Genomic DNA, 20,495 nt, shown 5'->3' on the forward strand with positions numbered 1-20,495 from the left:
TATTGAGCTTGTTTTGACTGATTTCATGGGACTGCAGATATCAAAACAATATGTTTCCCTTCCATTTGGGACTTATTTTATTGTACTGATCAACAAAATGTGCATAGAAGAAGCAATCTCTTCTTTGATAAAAGTCTGTGCTGTCTCTTGAAATCTACAATATTTTGCGTTATGGTTTGTACACTGCATGTAATCACAAACAAGGTACTAGGGTAGTGAATTGATGTTAGCTTCAGCTGTAAGCTAGCAAGGAAAGTTTGCCTACAAAGCTGGAAGTTACCGGTAACGTTATCTTTTTGCATTGTAAAGTGTTGTATTATGTAGCACTTGGACATTGTTTAGCGAACAGTAATCAACATTTCTACATGCCGTTTAAGCGTGTTAACTTCTGTGCAGCGCAAGTAGTGATGCAGCCCAGACTCCCAGTGAGTTCCTCAGCACAGGCTAGTCTAGAGCTAGTCTAGAGGCAGCGTACTCTTGTGCTATAAGGGGACTGCCCTGATAGACTTGATCCTCTCTCAATCAGTAGACGCCGTGAAAAACATTTGACAGAAGTACCAAAAGTAATATTAATTCTCGTACCAAATCGTTTTTCAGCTTCTAGTATCGGAAAAGTACAAACGTTTCAGTATACCGTGCCACTACTTTTGAATGATACATTTTTTAAAACTTGACTGAAAGTAAAGGAACAACACAAAGTAAATGTGTGTGTTTTTCCAGATGCTATGGAGAGCTAGGCCTACAGTGTATGACTATCCAACCCGATAGCAGTGCTTTAGTTAGTGTATCCTCCCACATACCGTACGCCATGCCTTTGTTAGTGTGTTGTCTTGTCCTTCCTCTGAGGGCTCGGGGGGGAGGGTCGAGGCGGCACAGTGCAGCAGGCTGTTGACCCGTTCTGTTGTCCTCCACACACACACACACACACACACACACTAACACACACACTAACACACACACTAACACACACACACACCACATACACTCCGTCTATCCCTCCGTCAGTCAGATGCTGTCTTCCTCTGTCGTCACAGGATACAGCAGTCTTGTGACACTGACAGGCAGGCAGGGCCAGTGTGGAGCAGCTATGAATTGAGTGAGTGAGTGAGTGAGTGAATGAGTGAGTGAGTGAGTGAGTGGGAGGGGGGGAGTGGGAGAGAGAGAATTGAGTAGGCTGCTCCTCCTAAAATGTCCCTTTTTACAGTCTGAATCTGATATTTCCATTCATCTTTAGCTTTAGAAGACTGTGGTTTCCTAAATGTGTTGACGCACAGGATTTGTGTCTCTTCTCAAGGTCCTTTCAAAGTGTTTTGTTTTGAAGAACAAGCTTTTTTTCAGAAAGTGTTTTGTAATCGGACAGCAATTTCAAACCCCCATGTTAAGTGATTTACACTACTGCTGCAACAGTAGTTCAAAGTGAACTGTATTTTCACAAAGTTACATAGGTTCAATATTGTAAATTCTCTTCATCTTTGTACGAAGTCCTAATATTGAACAGAACTATCGAATAGAACGCGACATGGTGTATTTCTCGGGATGAGTCCAGGGGCGTGTAGTGATGCTGTCCTGTGTTTGTGTCCCAGTTAGGTCCAGCCAGTTTATCAATAACTACAAATAGAGTGGTGTTGGTGTACAATAGGTTGTTGTCTGTGAGCCACCTATCCTTTGTGTGTTTGTCTTTGTGCCTGTGTGTGTGTGTTTGTATTTGTGCCTGTGTGTGCGTGCCTGTCTTTGTGCCTGTGTGTGTGTGCCTGTCTTTGTGCCTGTGTGTGTGTGTTTGTATTTGTGCCTGTGTGTGTGTGCCTGTCTTTGTGCCTGTGCGTGGCCAGACCATCACTGAGGCAGGGCCGATGTGTATTATTAGAGTGCTGGTGCTGCCGTGATGACAGGAGAGAGCATGCACCGTTGTGTGAATTTGTTTCCTGAGGAGCGATGCTCATCGGTTATCCCTCTTGGAAACATGCCCGTTTTCTTTCTGCCCGTCTAAACACACACACACACACACACACACACACACACACACACACACACACACACACACACACACACACACACACACACACACACACACACACACACACACACACACACCTCTATCGTCCCCCCGCCCCTCTGGAATGTAGGACTATGTCTGGAATGGAGGTTGCCTATCAGTAGACCATAATGTACCTACTGTTGTAGATGAGGACTATCCTTGTTTGCAGCGAAGCAAAGTCACTCCTCCTATGTGTGTATGTGTGTGTCAAGCCAATTCCTGTTCAAGGCTAACATAATGAAAACCACAGCAATAAAGCACCAATAAAGGTGTTAGTCAGGGAGATAGTGGAGCTGTTTGCCTGGGTCTTTCCTTATCACTCCCCTGGCGGTGCAGTGGCTCAGATCTCACAGGAATAGGGGTAAAAGTAATGTTCTGTTGAAATAAATTCAGTTCAAAGGCATTGCCAGATTACAAGTATTAGCATCCTTCTCATATAATACAAATAGGTATTGTATGGCCCATAGAGCGGTTATTGTGATGGTGACTTATGGTCCTTTTTCTCCATCATTCCCTCTTCAGATCTGGAGCCTGACGACAATACGTCGTTCTACATCCTCAATGTGGGCCAGCAGTCCGTGGTCAACAACCAGTCTATGGGCCAGTCACGCAATGGCAGCATGCAGTCTCACTCCCACTCCCAAGTCATCAGCTCCTCCCCCAATCAGCGCCTGCAGTCCCACAAGGTGTACGACCCCAACTATGAGGTCCAGGACAATGTCAATAAAAACAAATCCAGCCCTGCAGGTGGGGGTGGGGGGCCTCCCAAAGCCTTTGAGTGTCCTAGCATCCAGATCACGTCTATCTCCCCCAGCTGTCAGCAGGAGATGGACGCTAACGAGGACAATCTTAGAGTTAATGATGGGGACTACCACCATGGGGACCGGCCCCTGTCCAGGGACCACCTGTACCTGCCCTTAGACCACTCATACCGGGACTCAACTCTCAGCCCGTCCCCCTGCAGCTCCCTGTCCTCCAGGAGCTGGTTCTCAGACGCCTCGTCCTGCGAGTCCTTCTCCCACGTGTACGATGATGTGGACTCTGAGCTGAACGAAGCGGCCGCAAGGTTTACCCTGGGGTCTCCCCGCACCTCCCCTGGCTGCTCCCCTCACCCTGGGGTCCTGGAGGAGGGTCTGTGGGCTGGGCATCAGCACCACCACCCTGGCTTTCACCACTCCCACTCCTCCCACTCCCTGTCCCCCCGAGTCTCCCCCTGCCACTCCCCACGCACCTCCGTCACCGACGAGAACTGGCTGAGCCCCCGGCCTCCGTCCCGCCCCTCCTCACGCCCCACCTCACCCTGCGGGAAGAGACGCCACTCCAGCGCAGACATCTGCTACCCGGTGGGCTCCGTGTCCCCACACCACTCCCCGATCCCCACCCCCGAGCCGTCCCCAAGGGGCAGCGTGACAGAGGACACCTGGATAGGAAGCGCCTCCATGGGCATGTTCCAGTGCTGCCCTTCCGAGGCAGACATCCCCTCCAAGACTAGGAAGACTTCCCAGGACCGGACATGCTCCATGGGGGGGAAGGGGGACCTAGGCCTGGACGACTCTGGGAACGGTTCCCCCCTCATGGACTCTCCCTCGGAAGACACCCTGCACTCCCTGAAGAAGGACGGGCCAGGGGAACAGTTTCTCTCAGTGCCCTCACATTTCACATGGAACAAACCCAAACCAGGACACACACCCATCTTCAGGTATGTCACTTCCTGTACCTGCCCTCTCAATCACAGATAGAGTTGGAAAGTTCCACAAACTTTCCCAGAAATGTTGGTTGGAGGATTCCCAGAATCAGGAGGGAATAAGCAGGGAGGGAATCCTCCAACCAGGATATCTGAATAACCAAGGGAGATATTTTGCAACACTAATCACAACTCATCTTTAGCTCTAGTCAGCATTTAGAATGAATACACACTCATCAGAGTCATTAGTGTTACTAGGTCAAGGTAGAGTACATGAAAGGTACAGATAGGAACCTTTATGGGACCTTTATAGGATTAGTGATAAATGAACAAAATGTTCAGTAGCCTGTTTGATCCCGATAAGAGCATTAAGACACTGTTCGTTCCAGTATTTTATGAAGGAAGTGGTTATGCAATGTCTTGGACAGTTGGGCAAGCATTCCTCAAATTTGAGCTTGCAGTCGGATATCCAGAGCTCCGGAGTTACAATTATGTAGCCTAATTGAATTGGAACAGGGGAACTACCCTGCACTTAGTCTGCACCTATCAGGGGTGCACTAGTATAATATTCTGTAGGTTATACCGGTATAACTGTGTCTGTAGGTTTGACTCCAATGCGCTCAAATTGTAGGTTCTGGGAAAGCTTCACAAGTCACTTCTTTAGACCCACATGGGCTGAAACATTTAATGAGCCACAGAGACATAATGGCGCTGTCTGAAGTAGCACAACAGTGTAACATAAGGTTATTAGTGCCTGGGGGGAAGCACATGCACACGTCTCTCACACACACACACACATACTTTTTATCTGGAAATCGGCGTAACCAGAAGCTCTTGATCGTTGTGACGCACTGACTTCTATCAGAAAGAGCGGGTTAAAGTTTCCCTTCTCTGCTCTCCCAATGTGTGCAGCAGATGAAGTCTCAGCCTTGTTTGTGTGCTCTGGTCCCTAGCGCTATTTATAAAATGATTAGGTCTTTAGGACTAGAGTAGGCTTCCACTGTTGGATGTAGTGAGTGCTGTGACTGTGGGGTGATCTCTCCTGTCTGCTGTAGAAGAAGGTCCTGGAAGTGTCTCCGCTAGGGTTGTCACCATGATACCAGTATCGCGATACTCAGAAGTATCGTGGCAAGGAAACAAAAAATGAAGCAGACATAATTTCTTATGACATAACAGTCCTATAGTAGAAAATAAAACCTTTTTTTAAACAACCATAGAGTTTTTAGTCTGCTTCCTGTTTTTGTTTTTTTTACCAAGGAAAATGAGGTATCGTAGTATCGCCACACTGGTATCATGACAACCCTAGTCTCCAGTCAGAGAAGCTGTGTCTGGGAGGTGTTCTGCTGAACAGATGGTCCTGGCGTCTGTCTGCTGGGTGGCTGTCAGTGTTCAGTGGCTGGTGGTGGAGGAAACAGAGGCATGGCATGGGGCGGGGGGCTCCGAGTCTGAGCCTCAGACAGACTGGGGGTGGAGGAAACAGAGGCATGGCATGGGGCGGGGGGCTCCGAGTCTGAGCCTCAGACAGACTGGGGGTGGAGGAAACAGAGGCATGGCATGGGGCGGGGGGCTCCGAGTCTGAGCCTCAGACAGACTGGGGGTGGAGGAAACAGAGGCATGGCATGGGGCGGGGGGCTCCGAGTCTGAGCCTCAGACAGACTGGGGGTGGAGGAAACAGAGGCATGGCATGGGGCGGGGGGCTCCGAGTCTGAGCCTCAGACAGACTGGGGGTGGAGGAAACAGAGGCATGGCATGGGGCGGGGGGCTCCGAGTCTGAGCCTCAGACAGACTGGGGGTGGAGGAAACAGAGGCATGGCATGGGGCGGGGGGCTCCGAGTCTGAATCTCAGACAGACTGGGGGTGGAGGAAACAGAGGCATGGCATGGGGCGGGGGGCTCCGAGTCTGAATCTCAGACAGACTGGGGGTGGAGGAAACAGAGGCATGGCATGGGGCGGGGGGCTCCGAGTCTAAGCCTCAGACAGACTGGGGGTGGAGGAAACAGAGGCATGGCATGGGGCGGGGGGCTCCGAGTCTGAGCCTCAGACAGACTGGGGGTGGAGGAAACAGAGGCATGGCATGGGGCGGGGGGCTCCGAGTCTGAGCCTCAGACAGACTGGGGGTGGAGGAAACAGAGGCATGGCATGGGGCGGGGGGCTCCGAGTCTGAATCTCAGACAGACTGGGGGTGGAGGAAACAGAGGCATGGCATGGGGCGGGGGGCTCCGAGTCTGAGCCTCAGATAGACTGGGGGTGGAGGAAACAGAGGCATGGCGGGGGGCTCCGAGTCTGAGCCTCAGACAGACTGGGGGTGGATTCAGGGAGCCCTCCCCCCGAATCCCTCCCAGTCCCTCCCTATATCTTGATCCCAGATTTGTTTGCTGTATAGACAATGGGCATGAAAATGACCATTGTAGTTGGCTATACTGCACAAAGAGATCTGTAACCAGGCTAGTCCATCCCACCTCAGACCTAACTATAGACATACATATTCACATACCGGTATTCAGGTTGATATGACATTTAGTGGGGCTAAGAAAGGCTTTATGGCTCAGCACACGCATACTCAGGCTGACTGGATCTCGTTCAGGCAAATTAGAAATAAGTGCACTCAGGCTATCCGGAAGGCCAAAGTTAGTTACTTTAAGGAGCAGTTCTCTCGGTTAAAGACTTGGAGAATAAACCCTCCTCACAGCTGCCCATGTCCCTTAATGTTGATGATGTGGTTGTTACTGACAAGGCGCACATGGCTGAGCTCTTTAATCACCACTTAAGTCATGATTCCTATTTGACTCAGTCATGCGTCCTTGCTTGTCCAACATTTCCTCATCTCCCACCTCTTCTAATGCGACTAGCCCCGATGCTCCTCCCTCTTTCCCCTGCCCCGCTACAAAGTTTCTCCCTGCAGGCGGACACGGAGTCTGAGGTGCTATAGGAGCTCCTTAAACTTGACCCCAAAAAAACATCTGAGTCCGATGGTTTAGACCCTTTCTTCTTTAAGGTTGCTGCCCCTATCATCACCAAGCCTATCTCTGACCTTTTTAACCTGTACTCTCTGGGGAGGTTCCTATTGCTTGGAAGGCAGCCAAGGTGTGTCCTTTATTTAACTTCTCTAGGGTACGTGAGACGGTAGCGTCCCACCTCTTCAACAGCCAGTGAAACTGCAGGGCGCCAAATTCAAATACAGAAATACTCATTATAAAAATTCAGAAAACAAAACATATTTTACATAGGTTTAAAGATGAACTTCTTGTGAATCCAACCACGGTGCCAGATTTAAAAAATGCTTTACGGCGAAAGCATACCGTACGATTATTTGAGAACATAGCCCAGCAGACAAATCATTACAAACAGTAACCAGCCAAGTAGAAGAGTTACACAAGTCAGAAATAGAGATAAAATGAATCCCTTACCTTTGATGATCTTCATATGGTTGCACTCAGCAGACATTCATTTACTCAATAAATGTTCCTTTTGTTCGATAAAGTCTCTTTATATCCAAAAACCTCAGTTTTGTTCACGCGTTTTCTTCAGTAATCCACAGGCTCAAACGCAGTCAAAACAGACAGACAAAAAAATCCAAATTGTATCCGTAAAGTTCATAGAAACATGTCAAACAATGTTTATATTCAATCCTCAGGTTGTTTTTAGCCTAAATAATCGATAATATTTCAACCGGACAATAACGTCGTCAATATAAAAGGTAAACAAGAAAGGTACTCTCGGTCGTGCGCATGAAAAAGCTCTGTGACACTTTAGGGTCCACTCATTCCGACTGCTCTTACTTCCTCATTTTTCAGAATACAAGCCTGAAACAATTTCTAAAGACTGTTGACATCTAGTGGAAGGCATAGGAACTGCAATTTGAGTCCTAAGTCAATAGATACTGTAATGGCATTGAATAGAAAACTACAAAACAAAAACGACGGCCGATTTCAAGTTTTCATAATTATTATTATTATTATTTTTTTACACCTCTATTTAATCTTTATTTAACTAGGCAAGTCAGTTAAGAACACATTCTTATTTTCAATGACGGCCTAGGAACGTTCTGCCAGAACGACAGATTTTTAACCTTGTCAGCTCGGGGAATTCAATCTTGCATTGATTACATTGCACTCCACGAGGCGCCTGCCTGTTAGCGAATGCAGTAAGCTAAGGTAAGTTGCTAGCTAGCATTAAACTTATCTTATAAAAAACAATCAATCAATGACTGTCAGGATTTCCTGCATATAGAAATTAAAGTTTTTGTTTTCAACATTCATCACAGGTAACTTAAACTCTATTTTTATTCAAACAGTTGAGAGTATTTGTCTCCTAAGCAGACTCTTTAGTATCATTGTCACTTCAGAGCTGTGTGCGTGTGTGTATTTATGTATTATATTAAGTTAAAATAAAAGTGTTCATTGTTCATTCAGTATTGTTGCAATTGTCATTATTACAAAAATGTGTGTGTATTATATATATATGATTTTTTATTTTTATTTTTTATAAATCGGCCGATTAATCGGTATCGGCTTTTTTTGTCCTCCAATAATCGGTATCGGTATCGGCATTGAAAAATCATAATCGGTCGACCTCTAGTTGCTACCATGCTGTGTTGTTGTCTTAGGTCTCTCTTTATGTAGTGTTGTGTTGCTACCATGCTGTGTTGTTGTCTTAGGTCTCTCTTTATGTAGTGTTGTGTTGCTGCCATGCTGTGTTGTTGTCTTAGTTCTCTCTTTATGTAGTGTTGTGTTGCTACCATGCTGTGTTGTTGTCTTAGGTCTCTCTTTATGTAGTGTTGTGTTGCTACCATGCTGTGTTGTTGTCTTAGGTGTCTCTTTATGTAGTGTTGTGTTGCTACCATGCTATGTTGTTGTCTTAGGTCTCTCTTTATGTAGTGTTGTGTTGCTACCATGCTGTGTTGTCTCAGGTCTCTCTTTATGTAGTGTTGTGTTGCTACCATGCTGTGTTGTCTCAGGTCTCTCTTTATGTAGTGTTGTCTCTCTTGTCGTGATGTGTGTTTTGTTGTTTTTGTTTTTTTTGTTACTTATTTTTTATCTTAATCCCAGCCCCCGTCCCCGCAGGAGGCCTTTTGCCTTTTGGTAGGCCGTCATTGTAAATAAGAGTTTGTTCTTAACTGACTTTCCTAGTTAAATAAAAGTTAAGTAAAGAATGAGAGATGTACAGGGGAGCGGCTGTAGGCCGCAGGTGGTGACTGGTAGCACCAGACTGGGAGCCCCAGAGCCCCGCCGTACGGAGCAGCATACCCTAGAAAGGTTACGCTAATCCAGGCTCCGACCTCTGCTCCAACCCGCTCCCTCCACACGCCACAACGCTCAGGTTTCCTAGCTACCAAACCCCTCTTGTGTTACTGTGGCCGCTGGCCAGGGAAAACATACACTTCCGGTGTTATGTCGGTGGCATTGTAGGGTACGAGACAAGCCACTGTTACACCCACCTTTGTTTTTAGGCCTTAAACCTTTAGAGACGGTTTCCCAGACCTAGATTAAGATTACTTCTGGACTACAAAGCCTGCTCATTGGAGAATTCTTATTCAAAGGGCTTCGAAGTCCAGGAATAGACTTGATCTGGGTCTGCGAAGCCTACATTTTTATTTAGAATAGTTGTGACAGTACATCTTTATAGCATGCAATGTGATCATATTCATGGGGGCTTTCCTCTGCCATGTGCTGTGGGGGAATCTAGGCTACCAGGATAGGCTATCCTATAGCCTACTTTGATAAAAAATCTCATGGGAACAGATGCCAGTGGTACAATACCCCTCATTGACCACAATGTTAGAGACACGTGCTTCTATTTTTCTTCAAATGTTATTCTTTCCTCTGGACAACAGTTTATTCAGTGAACCGGCTCCATAGAAATCCAGCCACCACATTTCTCCCATTTAGCCTTACTGATGGTGTCCGGAGTCAGCCAGCTGCCCAGCTTCTGATGGAGGCATGGAGTATAGGGAAAAACTGATTGACTCATGTTTTGCTACTCTGTTGAGTTCTTTTTGAGTTCCCTGGCCTTTAGCAAGTTAACATTGATTTTATTTGGTGTCTGTGGTCTGCATGCTGTGTGAGTGCTGAGTGGAGGGCATTTCTGTGTGGCATGTTTGTCTGGCATACCATGGCCTGTTGAAAGCACAATTTTAGTTTTGTCACGACCTGACGGGGCACATAAAGAAACAGTAGACAATGGTTAGTGACTTTCTTTGACTAGCGGAGAAGGTTAGGCTAGCCTTCGTGGTTAGGCTAGTTACTATAGAGAGAGGCATAATGTGGTGTAAATGTCTGCCTGCTAGGACAGCTTACAGTGGTGTGTATCATTCCTCTTACTCATAGACCATGGACGCACACACACCCACACACATTTAATTTCTCCCCATTTGTACTGCACAGTGCTGTGTTAGAGCAAACTGTGTCTCCCTGTAACTGTTAACAGACCAGGAACCCCTGTATCATGCTGTATGGAACACATACTGAGAGCTCCTGAACTGGCTCAATGTAGCCAAGTCTTTATAACTGGCTCAATGTAGCCCCATCTTTATAACTGGCTCAATGTAGCCAAGTCTTTATAACTGGCTCAATGTAGCCAAGTCTTTATAACTGGCTCAATGTAGCCAAATCTTTATAACTGGCTCAATGTAGCCAAATCTTTATAACTGGCTCAATGTAGCCACATCTTTATAACTGGCTCAATGTAGCCAAGTCTTTATAACTGGCTCAATGTAGCCAAGTCTTTATAACTGGCTCAATGTAGCCAAGTCTTTATAACTGGCTCAATGTAGCCAAGTCTTTATAACTGGCTCAATGTAGCCCCGTCTTTATAACTGGCTCAATGTAGCCAAGTCTTTATAACTGGCTCAATGTAGCCAAATCTTTATAACTGGCTCAATGTAGCCAAGTCTTTATAACTGGCTCAATGTAGCCAAATCTTTATAACTGGCTCAATGTAGCCACATCTTTATAACTGGCTCAATGTAGCCAAGTCTTTATAACTGGCTCAATGTAGCCAAGTCTTTATAACTGGCTCAATGTAGCCAAATCTTTATAACTGGCTCAATGTAGCCACGTCTTTATAACTGGCTCAATGTAGCCAAGTCTTTATAACTGGCTCAATGTAGCCAAGTCTTTATAACTGGCTCAATGTAGCCAAATCTTTATAACTGGCTCAATGTAGCCACGTCTTTATAACTGGCTCAATGTAGCCAAGTCTTTATAACTGGCTCAATGTAGCCAAGTCTTTATAAATGGCTCAATGTAGCCCCGTCTTTATAACTGGCTCAATGTAGCCAAGTCTTTATAACTGGCTCAATGTAGCCAAGTCTTTATAAATGGCTCAATGTAGCCACGTCTTTATAACTGGCTCAATGTAGCCCCGTCTTTATAACTGGCTCAATGTAGCCACGTCTTTATAACTGGCTCAATGTAGCCACGTCTTTATAACTGGCTCAATGTAGCCACGTCTTTATAACTGGCTCAATGTAGCCAAGTCTTTATAACTGGCTCAATGTAGCCAAATCTTTATAACTGGCTCAATGTAGCCAAGTCTTTATAACTGGCTCAATGTAGCCACGTCTTTATAACTGGCTCAATGTAGCCCCGTCTTTATAACTGGCTCAATGTAGCCAAGTCTTTAGAACTGGCTCAATGTAGCCAAGTCTTTAGAACTGGCTCAATGTAGCCAAGTCTTTTTTATGAAGATTCAGTGTGTAGGCTAGTAGATTATGAATTACTAACATCCTAAATAGTTTTGACAATAATTTACCTAAATAGGTTTTTAGAACATTATTTCTCTTTAGGTTCTAGGTCAATAGAGCCATAGACCAGCCAAGCTACCCAGAGACCCACTGAGAGAGACAGTTTGTCTGTGTGGATGGGCACAGATGGAGTGTTTATTTTTGAGTGCAGCTTTTCAAGTATGATTGTGCCCTACATAGATAAAAACATACAGAGGTAAAAAAAAAACATCAGCCTGCAGCCTCTCCTGTGACACAGCCTCATCCATACTACAGTGCTGAACAACACAACCATACTCTCCATCCATCTATATACCGTTTATAGTGTAAAACCCCTTCATGATTCACTGCTAGTTACAGTCCCTGCATGACCTATTACAAGTGTGATTATTCCAGTATGGTTAGCCTGATGTTGGTGGGAATTCCTATGATTCACTGTCTGACTGATGGGGTTGAACACAGCCTACAGCCCCATTTAGACACTGTACTCTGTTTGTTTGTCACTCAGACCTAGTGTAGGCCTAGTGTGATCCTCCACAATGTTTCCAGAGGTCATGATTCAGCACAGCCTGTTGTGCTCTCACTTCTTTATATTACCATACATAATGTGTCATTGCATTGGTTCTTCTATGTACTTATTCTCTTTGATTAAGGGCAGTCAAACCTACATTCCAGTAGCATATTTATGTTAAAAGCACAACTTCTTTTCCCTGACCAAATACAATAGCGATAGTTGAGTGGTTCTCTATACTAAAATTGACTCATCTTACAAGTAAATGCTCTTAGTTCTCAGAATAGGACATGTGGGTGTGCTGGCCTGGCAGTAGTTTGTAAACAGAGCTACTGTACTGTGCTGCCAAGGCAGGTTTGAATGAATCCAGCCGGCTTAACTAGCTCTAACCTGCCCCTGCTAGCTAATATGTTAGACCTACATATCTGATTTATAGAGCCTTTTTGTTATCCATAGGATGATTATGTAGTCACAGCGGCTCACAGGTAATGTCTTCCCCAAAGACAAGAAATGCTAGGTGATATAGGCTATATCTATGTGTTATCCATAGATCACCTAGGTAATGCCTAGGTGATCTGTATCTTGTTATCTAAACCATCAGTACCCTTATTGTCTATGTATTGGTCTGTCCCCAGGACCTCCTCCCTGCCCCCCCTGGACTGGCCCCTGCCCCACCTGTTTGGCCAGTACGAGCTGAAGGTTGAGGTGCACCCCAAGGCCCACCACCGAGCGCACTACGAGACGGAGGGAAGCAGAGGGGCGATCAAAGCTGCATCAGGTGGTCATCCTGTTGTCAAGGTAAGACCATATAGCTTATTGTAGTCTTTCCCCTAGATTGTTTTCCAGACAGGGCTCAAAGGCCCCTGGCATCAACATTGTTAAAGCGGGTGGACCTTCCTCACTAATTCACTGGCCTAGTACATGGTCAGTGAATAACCCATAGAAATCAGAATAACCAAAACATTCAGTTATTACCAGCTGGTGTAACCAACCTTACCTAATAACTGGCAAAACACAGGTCAAATGGCTCTTTAGGTCATAGTATACATAAGCCTACAAACATTTACAATAGCAAAATCACAATAATCACAAGAATGGCTTCAGATCAAAGTCTACGTTGAAACCGAGGGGAGCAAGGGTCTTTAAATTAAAGATCCATGCAGCCTCTCATTTTAACAATAAATTGTCGAGGTCACCCCCTCTTCTAGGGAGGGTGACATGTTCGATGCCAATATAACGTAAGGACAAAATCGAGTGGTTTGTTTCCAAAAAGTGGGCCGCAAGTGGGTAAGTCGAGTTTTTGCACCAAATGGTGCTACGATACTCCGAGATTCGTACTTTTAATTTGCGCTTTGTTTTACCCACATAATTGTAGGATAAATAACTGCCTTAGTGGAGCACGTGATAACACTTTTGAGTGCGTAAGGTAAACCTTTCTGAATCTAACCTATACCACCAGGGAAACTATCACCTTAGTCATGTAACCATGATGTCGGTGTAGCAACCTGGACGCAGGAAGTAGAACTTAAGAAACTCTGATGTAAACTACAAGAGGTAGTGCAGCTCAGTTCAGTTCTGGAGGTGACCTGCATCTATACTGACAGTGACAGTCTGGAAAAGGGTTCCCGAGTGGTGCAGCGGTCTAAGACACTGCATCTCAATGCAAGAGGCGTCCCTGCAGTACCTGGTTCGAATCCAGGCTGCATCACATCCGGCCGTGATTGGGAGTCCCATAGGGCGGCGCACAATTGGCCCAGCGTCGCCTGTGTTTGGCTGGGGTAGGCCGTCATTGTAAATAAGAATTTGTTCTTAACTGACTAGCCTAGTTAAATAAAGGTTACATTTACAACAACAAAAATAAAAATTTGATTGATAGACCGCCCGTGCCTTGTAGAATCAGGACTGTCACAACATGTAGTACCTCAACTGTCAATTTATACAGCCGTCTAGGTTACGGCAGCCAATGCTAGTGAATTAAAGTATTATGTGTAAGTATTACCAAACAATAACCGCCCCACCCCTCCCTCTGTACAGGTAGAAAGGGTGAGCTGCTGCAGCAGGCACGCCAAGCAGGGCAGGGTACATCATCGCAGTCACCGTGACCGAAGCCCAATTAGTTTGTCTGTCATGTGATACCCCAGAGACTGAGGCAGAGTGAGCCTCAGCCTTACTACTGTACCAGACCTGGGTTCAAATAGTATTTGAAATATTTCTGTTACTTAACTTGTGCTTGATTGAGCTTGACTAGAGCAGTGAATCCAATAATAATATATGCCATTTAGCAGACGGTTTTATCCAAAGTGACTTACAGTCATGCATGCATACATGGTCCCGTGAATTGAACCCACTACCCTGGCATTACAAGTGCCATGCTCTACCAACTGAGCTACAAAGGACAAGTTCCAAAGGTCCAAACCCTGTCCAACTACAACTCCACTCCAGGCAGGCTCAAGAAAAGGCTCCCAAGTATTTTGAAAGGTTTTGAATACTATTTGATCTGAGGTCTGTTACAGTACCTATGTAGTGCCACATTCCTGACCCAGGGCTCCCGTTCTGTTATCCAGCTGACAAACAGAGCAGAGCCAGGCAGCGGGTGAATATTTTATGCTCAGGGGACAGGGATCCATTGTGTGGTGACTGAAGCGGGGCGGACGGCATCACGGGCCATGACCAGTGGTGTGTAACCCAACAATGCTCCGGCTTGGAGTGTGTGTTTGCATAACCCAACAATAACCCTGCTTATAAGAGCCAGGAGGTGGCTTGTCATTCCAGTCCACTCCCTCAGGATCATCTTTTAGTTGGGGTTTTAATGGAACTATACACTGGTACCCACAGCAACCCCAATGTAATACTCTTCTAATTGAAGTGACCTTTAAGAATGTGGACCAGAGGAAGACCACAGTTTTGTGTCCAGAACCGCTAATTTCTTTAATTTTTCAGTGGGGTTGTCATCATTGGTTATTTTGATGCAAATGTTGTTGACCATTTGTTCCATACAGCATAGTTTCTTAAAAACTATGCCAACTCTCATCTCAGGGCGAGTTTACAGACTGGGTCCTGTTCCTCCATCAGTCAGAGCTAATGCTGAACCATTTCAACTGCAACCTCTCATTCTACCCCACCATGTGTGACGATGCATAATTTAGCTATCAGAATGTTGAACCCGTACGAGCATTGGCTGTGTTTGCCCTCATTCCCAGTCCAGAAGGGAGCTATTTGGCTATAAGATTATTTAATTTCTTTTTTTTGTAGTGTTGTATCGCTCCTCGCTTTGTGTGTGTGTGTGTGTGTGTGTGTGTGTGTGTGTGTGTGTGTGTGTGTGTGTGTGTGTGTGTGTGTGTGTGTGTGTGTGTGTGTGTGTGTGTGTGTGTGTGTGTGTGTGTGTGTGTGTGTGTGTTATGGGTCACCAGACCAGTGTAACACTAGGAACATGTGATGATGGATGATATCATCTCTGGTCAGGCAGGTCTAGTGGTGTTTTCCTTGTTTACTAAACAGAACTTCCTCATTGTTTCTCTGTTGACACTCTGTTTCCCACTGTGGGACCAAGAGGCTGTCCTGTTATATTGACACTCTGTTTCATGTCCCCTTTAACACTGTAGGACCAAGAGGCTGTCCTATCATATTTGTTTTCACAGAAACACTGTTGTTTTGGTTACAACCTAAACAGCTGCCTTACTGATACAGGCCCAAGACACAATGTGCTGCTAGAGTATTTACAGAAAGTCTCAGGTAAGAAGTGCTGATCTTGGACCAGGTCCACACCGGTCGAGAAAATCATATTCATTATGAATTCTTTATGTAAAAGACAAAACTGATCCTATATCAGCAGTCGTACTCTGAGTGAATATGCAGTAGGCCCTGGTGAATAAGGGTCAGTCACTAGGCTAACAACAGACTGACTAACAGCCTTTTCCCTCCAGGTGTTGGTCTGTAACTAAGCCTATAGTCCCTAGCCGTAGGAGGACATTGGTCCCTCAGTGTCTCCAGTGTGTCACTGCATCCTTCTGCTCTGATGGCGCCAGTCTTCCTGTGGGGTCCACTGACTCAGGTGTTGGGACTCGTGATGTCATCAACTGACGCCATGACTGCCATCTGGCCGTGGTGTGGGCAGCTTCCTTTTGTGACTGTTGTGTTTGTTTTCTATATCAAGACACACACACACACTCTCTCACACGTACACACACACATACCCCCCCCCCCCCCCCAGATCAAGGAGCTCCTATGTCAACAGAAAAACAAGAGCATGCCACTGGGAAGAGGTCCATGGTAGAGCCCGAGCCCTACCCATGCCCACGACGTGCAGGCTCTACCCTACCCATGCCCACGACATTCAGGCTCTACTCTACCCATGCCCACAACATTCAGGCTCTACTCTACCCATGCCCACGACGTTCAGGCTCTACCCTACCCATGTCCACAACATTCAGGCTCTACCCTACCCATGCCCATGACGTTCAGGCTCTACCCTACCCATGCCCACGACATTCAGGCTCTACCCTACCCATGTCCACAACATTCAGGCTCTACCCTACCCATGTCCATGACGTTCAGGCTCTACCCTACCCATGTCCACGACGTGCAGGCTCTACCCTACCCATGTCCATGACGTTCAGGCTCTACCCTACCTATGTCCACGACGTTCAGGCTCTACCCTACCCATGTCCATGACGTTCAGGCTCTACCCTACCCATGTCCACGACGTGCAGGCTCTACCCTACCCATGTCCACGACGTTCAGGCTCTACCCTACCCATGTCCACGACGTGCAGGCTCTACCCTACCCATGTCCACGACGTTCAGGCTCTACCCTACCCATGTCCACGACGTTCAGGCCCAGCTTGGGCTGCTCATGAGACGTGGTAGAGCTGTTAGCTAGCAACGTTTCGTCACTCTAAACTCCTACCAAAACTTAAGGAATATTATTATTTTCATTGAAATAATCTATCCTGTTGACTTGGACAATGTTCTGGTTTTATATTTTATAAGAAGTTCTGACACCATGTTATGATGGTAAGATATGACTGTACAGAGACACTGCACAGCAGAGCAGGAGGGAGCCCGGCCCGTACCCTGGTTGATGAGAAAGCAGGCCTTAACCTGAAGTACACTGCTCAAAAAAATAAAGGGAACACTTAAACAACACAATGTAACTCCAAGTCAATCACACTTCTGTGAAATCAAACTGTCCACTTAGGAAGCAACACTGATTGACAATAAATTTCACATGCTGTTGTGCAAATGGAATAGACAAAAGGTGGAAATTATAGGCAATTAGCAAGACACCCCCAATAAAGGAGTGGTTCTGCAGGTGGTGACCACAGACCACTTCTCAGTTCCTATGCTTCCTGGCTGATGTTTTGGTCACTTTTGAATGCTGGCGGTGCTTTCACTCTAGTGGTAGCATGAGACGGAGTCTACAACCCACACAAGTGGCTCAGGTAGTACAGCTCATCCAGGATGGCACATCAATGCGAGCTGTGGCAAGAAGGTTTGCTGTGTCTGTCAGCGTAGTGTCCAGAGCACGGAGGCGCTACCAGGAGACAGGCCAGTACATCAGGAGACGTGGAGGAGGCCGTAGGAGGGCAACAACCCAGCAGCAGGACCGCTACCTCCGCCTTTGTGCAAGGAGGAGCAGGTGGAGCACTGCCAGAGCCCTGCAAAATGACCTCCAGCAGGCCACAAATGTGCATGTGTCTGCTCAAATGGTCAGAAACAGACTCCATGAGGGTGGTATGAGGGCCCGACGTCCACAGGTGGGGGTTGTGCTTACAGCCCAACACCGTGCAGGACGTTTGGCATTTGCCAGAGAACACCAAGATTGGCAAATTCGCCACTGGCGCCCTGTGCTCTTCACAGATGAAAGCAGGTTCACACTGAGCACGTGAAAGACGTGACAGAGTCTGGAGACGCCGTGGAGAACGTTCTGCTGCCTGCAACATCCTCCAGCATGACCGATTTGGCGGTGGGTCAGTCATGGTGTGGGGTGGCATTTCTTTGGGGGCCGCATGTGCTCGCCAGAGGTAGCCTGACTGCCATTAGGTACCGAGATGAGATCCTCAGACCCCTTGTGAGACCATATGCTGGTGCGGTTGGCCCTGGGTTCCTCCTAATGCAAGACAATGCTAGACCTCATGTGGCTGGAGTGTGTCAGCAGTTCCTGCAAGAGAAAGGCATTGATGCTATGGACTGGCCCGCCCGTTCCCCAGACCTGAATCCAATTGAGCACATCTGGGACATCATGTCTCGCTCCATCCACCAACGCCACGTTGCACCACAGACTGTCCAGGAGTTGGCGGATGCTTTAGTCCAGGTCTGGGAGGAGATCCCTCAGGAGACCATCCGCCACCTCATCAGGAGCATGCCCAGGCGTTGTAGGGAGGTCATACAGGCACGTGGAGGCCACACACACTACTGAGCCTCATTTTGACTTGTTTTAAGGACATTACATCAAAGTTGGATCAGCCTGAAGTGTGGTTTTCCACTTTAATTTTGAGTGTGACTCCAAATCCAGACCTCCATGGGTTGATAAATTTGATTTCCATTGATATTTTTGTGTGATTTTGTTGTCAGCACATTCAACTATGTAAAGAAAAAAGTATTTAATAAGAATATTTCATTCATTCAGATCTAGGATGTGTTATTTTAGTGTTCCCTTTATTTTTTTGAGCAGTGTATAATGTTGGGGCCCTTCAGACTCGGGTCGAGTATCAGAGCTACTGTAGGTAGCTGTAGCGCAGGGGAGGGGCAGTGGTGTAGTGGATGGTAAAAACAGTTTACTCACCTTTTGCGGAAAAATGCATTGAAAGTACAGGAAGCGTGACTTTTTTCACTGCGACCGGTGATCAGAGTTAACCCAACCAATTTTTTTTACCACTACAGGAGCAGGACAGACGGCGGGCGTGCGGACATGGGCATGTAGGTGTGTGCATACGTGTCTCCCCCTCAGCCAATCAGTCTACATTATTCATGCTACAGTATCTGCTTCATGCTAATTGTACCGGTCCTGTTCCTGAAGCACTTCCTGGCTTGTCTCCCTATCATCTCTCTATTTGTCTAGACTCTCTGTAACCGAGCCCTGTTTATATGGCAGAAGTCAGCCAGGCTTTGTCTCTTGTTTTCTCTTATCACAGTGGGCCACAGATGCAGTTATAATGGTCGAGGTTGTGTGCCTGATGCGGGAAGCTGTTAAAATATCCTGGTCCTCCCACCACCTGAAAGGGAAGGATGGACTTGTCTCTGTTTTCTGTTACTGTTATGATTCATGCTTTTACTGCCGTATGTTGACTTGTTGCAAACCAACGTAGAAGAAAGGCAGCTTTAAAGCATGCCTCTATATAGGACGTGTACTTCACTGATAATGCTGCTCACCTAGTTTGAGCTACAGGGATTTGTTTGCTTGGGGGGCCTCATCTTAAATTAGTGGTTTTTATTTCATCCCCGTATTATTTAGTAGATTTGAAAGGTCGCTAGCTACAGGGTCTCCTTCCCATAACCCCAAGGGTCACCAGGTTATCAGGCAGTGCAGCGTCATTTACATGAGAGGAACATACAAGACTAACTGATCTTATCCACACTGTGATCAAACGGCCACCGAACTGTTTCCTTGGTCTTACATGCACATACATATCCTACAATAGGTTAATGAGTAGTATAAGGGAAAGTCAAAAATGTAGTCTCCTCAGTCCGTGTCTCCCCCCAAAAATAAACCATAGAGTGCAACAGAAAGAAAGCCTCGGGTCTGCATGTCATAACAGTCATCTTCTAACTAAATCCTACAGTAGCCAGACAAACAAAAGCAAAACAATGTGACACTGTTTACATGGCACTGTTTGGACAGAGGTGATTCATACCACTGTGTTCTGTGTGGAATGCTGCTTATTCCAGTGGATACCACGCTAGGCTATGCTATGCTAAGCTGTTCTAATGTAAACATAGCCTGGGTTACGCTAGGCTAAGCTAGGGCTTCTCCTCCGAGGCTAGCCAAACTGCTGGGCAGGCAGACCATAATTGTCAGGCACACCTGTTGCTAGGAGATAGGTAATTCCAAAGCCTCTGGCTTAACAATCCATGTGCGTATTTAACCAGCCTAATTGTGCGCTTGCTGTTTCGACACAAAGAAAAGGAGATCCACAGTGTTACACAGTTGGGCCATGGATACAGACACACACACACACACACACACACACACACACACACACACACACACACACACACACACACACACACACACACACACACACACACACATACACACACACACACACACACACAGGTGTAGAACTTAGCGTGAAATGCTTAGTTACAAGCCCTTAACTAACAATGCAGTTCATGAAGACTTTACTAAATATTTATATTTACTAAATACTAATAATAAGTAACTCAATAAAATAACAATAATGAGGCTATATACAGGGAGTACTGGTTCGAGTCAGTGTGCGGGGGTACAGGTTAGAGGTAACTTGTACATGTAGGTAGGGGTAAAGTGAATATGCATAGATAATAAACAGCAAGTAGCAGCAGTGTAAAAACAATGGGGGGGT

The 20,495-nt window shown here is 46.3% G+C and overlaps 1 protein-coding gene across 3 annotated transcripts in view; it reads left to right on the top strand.

The window, feature by feature from the left end:
- Positions 1 to 20,495, top strand: part of LOC139575801 (nuclear factor of activated T-cells, cytoplasmic 3-like) — an 88,765-nt gene that overhangs the window by 23,924 nt on the left and 44,346 nt on the right. For all 3 annotated transcript variants that reach the window (XM_071401115.1, XM_071401116.1, XM_071401117.1), the window contains exons 2-3: positions 2,558 to 3,734; positions 12,589 to 12,751. In XM_071401115.1, coding sequence (XP_071257216.1) covers positions 2,558 to 3,734; positions 12,589 to 12,751 — 1,340 coding nt within the window. The remainder of the gene's footprint in view (positions 1 to 2,557; positions 3,735 to 12,588; positions 12,752 to 20,495) is intronic.

Source organism: Salvelinus alpinus, chromosome 5 (genome assembly GCF_045679555.1).
Source record: "Salvelinus alpinus chromosome 5, SLU_Salpinus.1, whole genome shotgun sequence".
Classification (NCBI taxonomy): domain Eukaryota; kingdom Metazoa; phylum Chordata; class Actinopteri; order Salmoniformes; family Salmonidae; genus Salvelinus; species Salvelinus alpinus.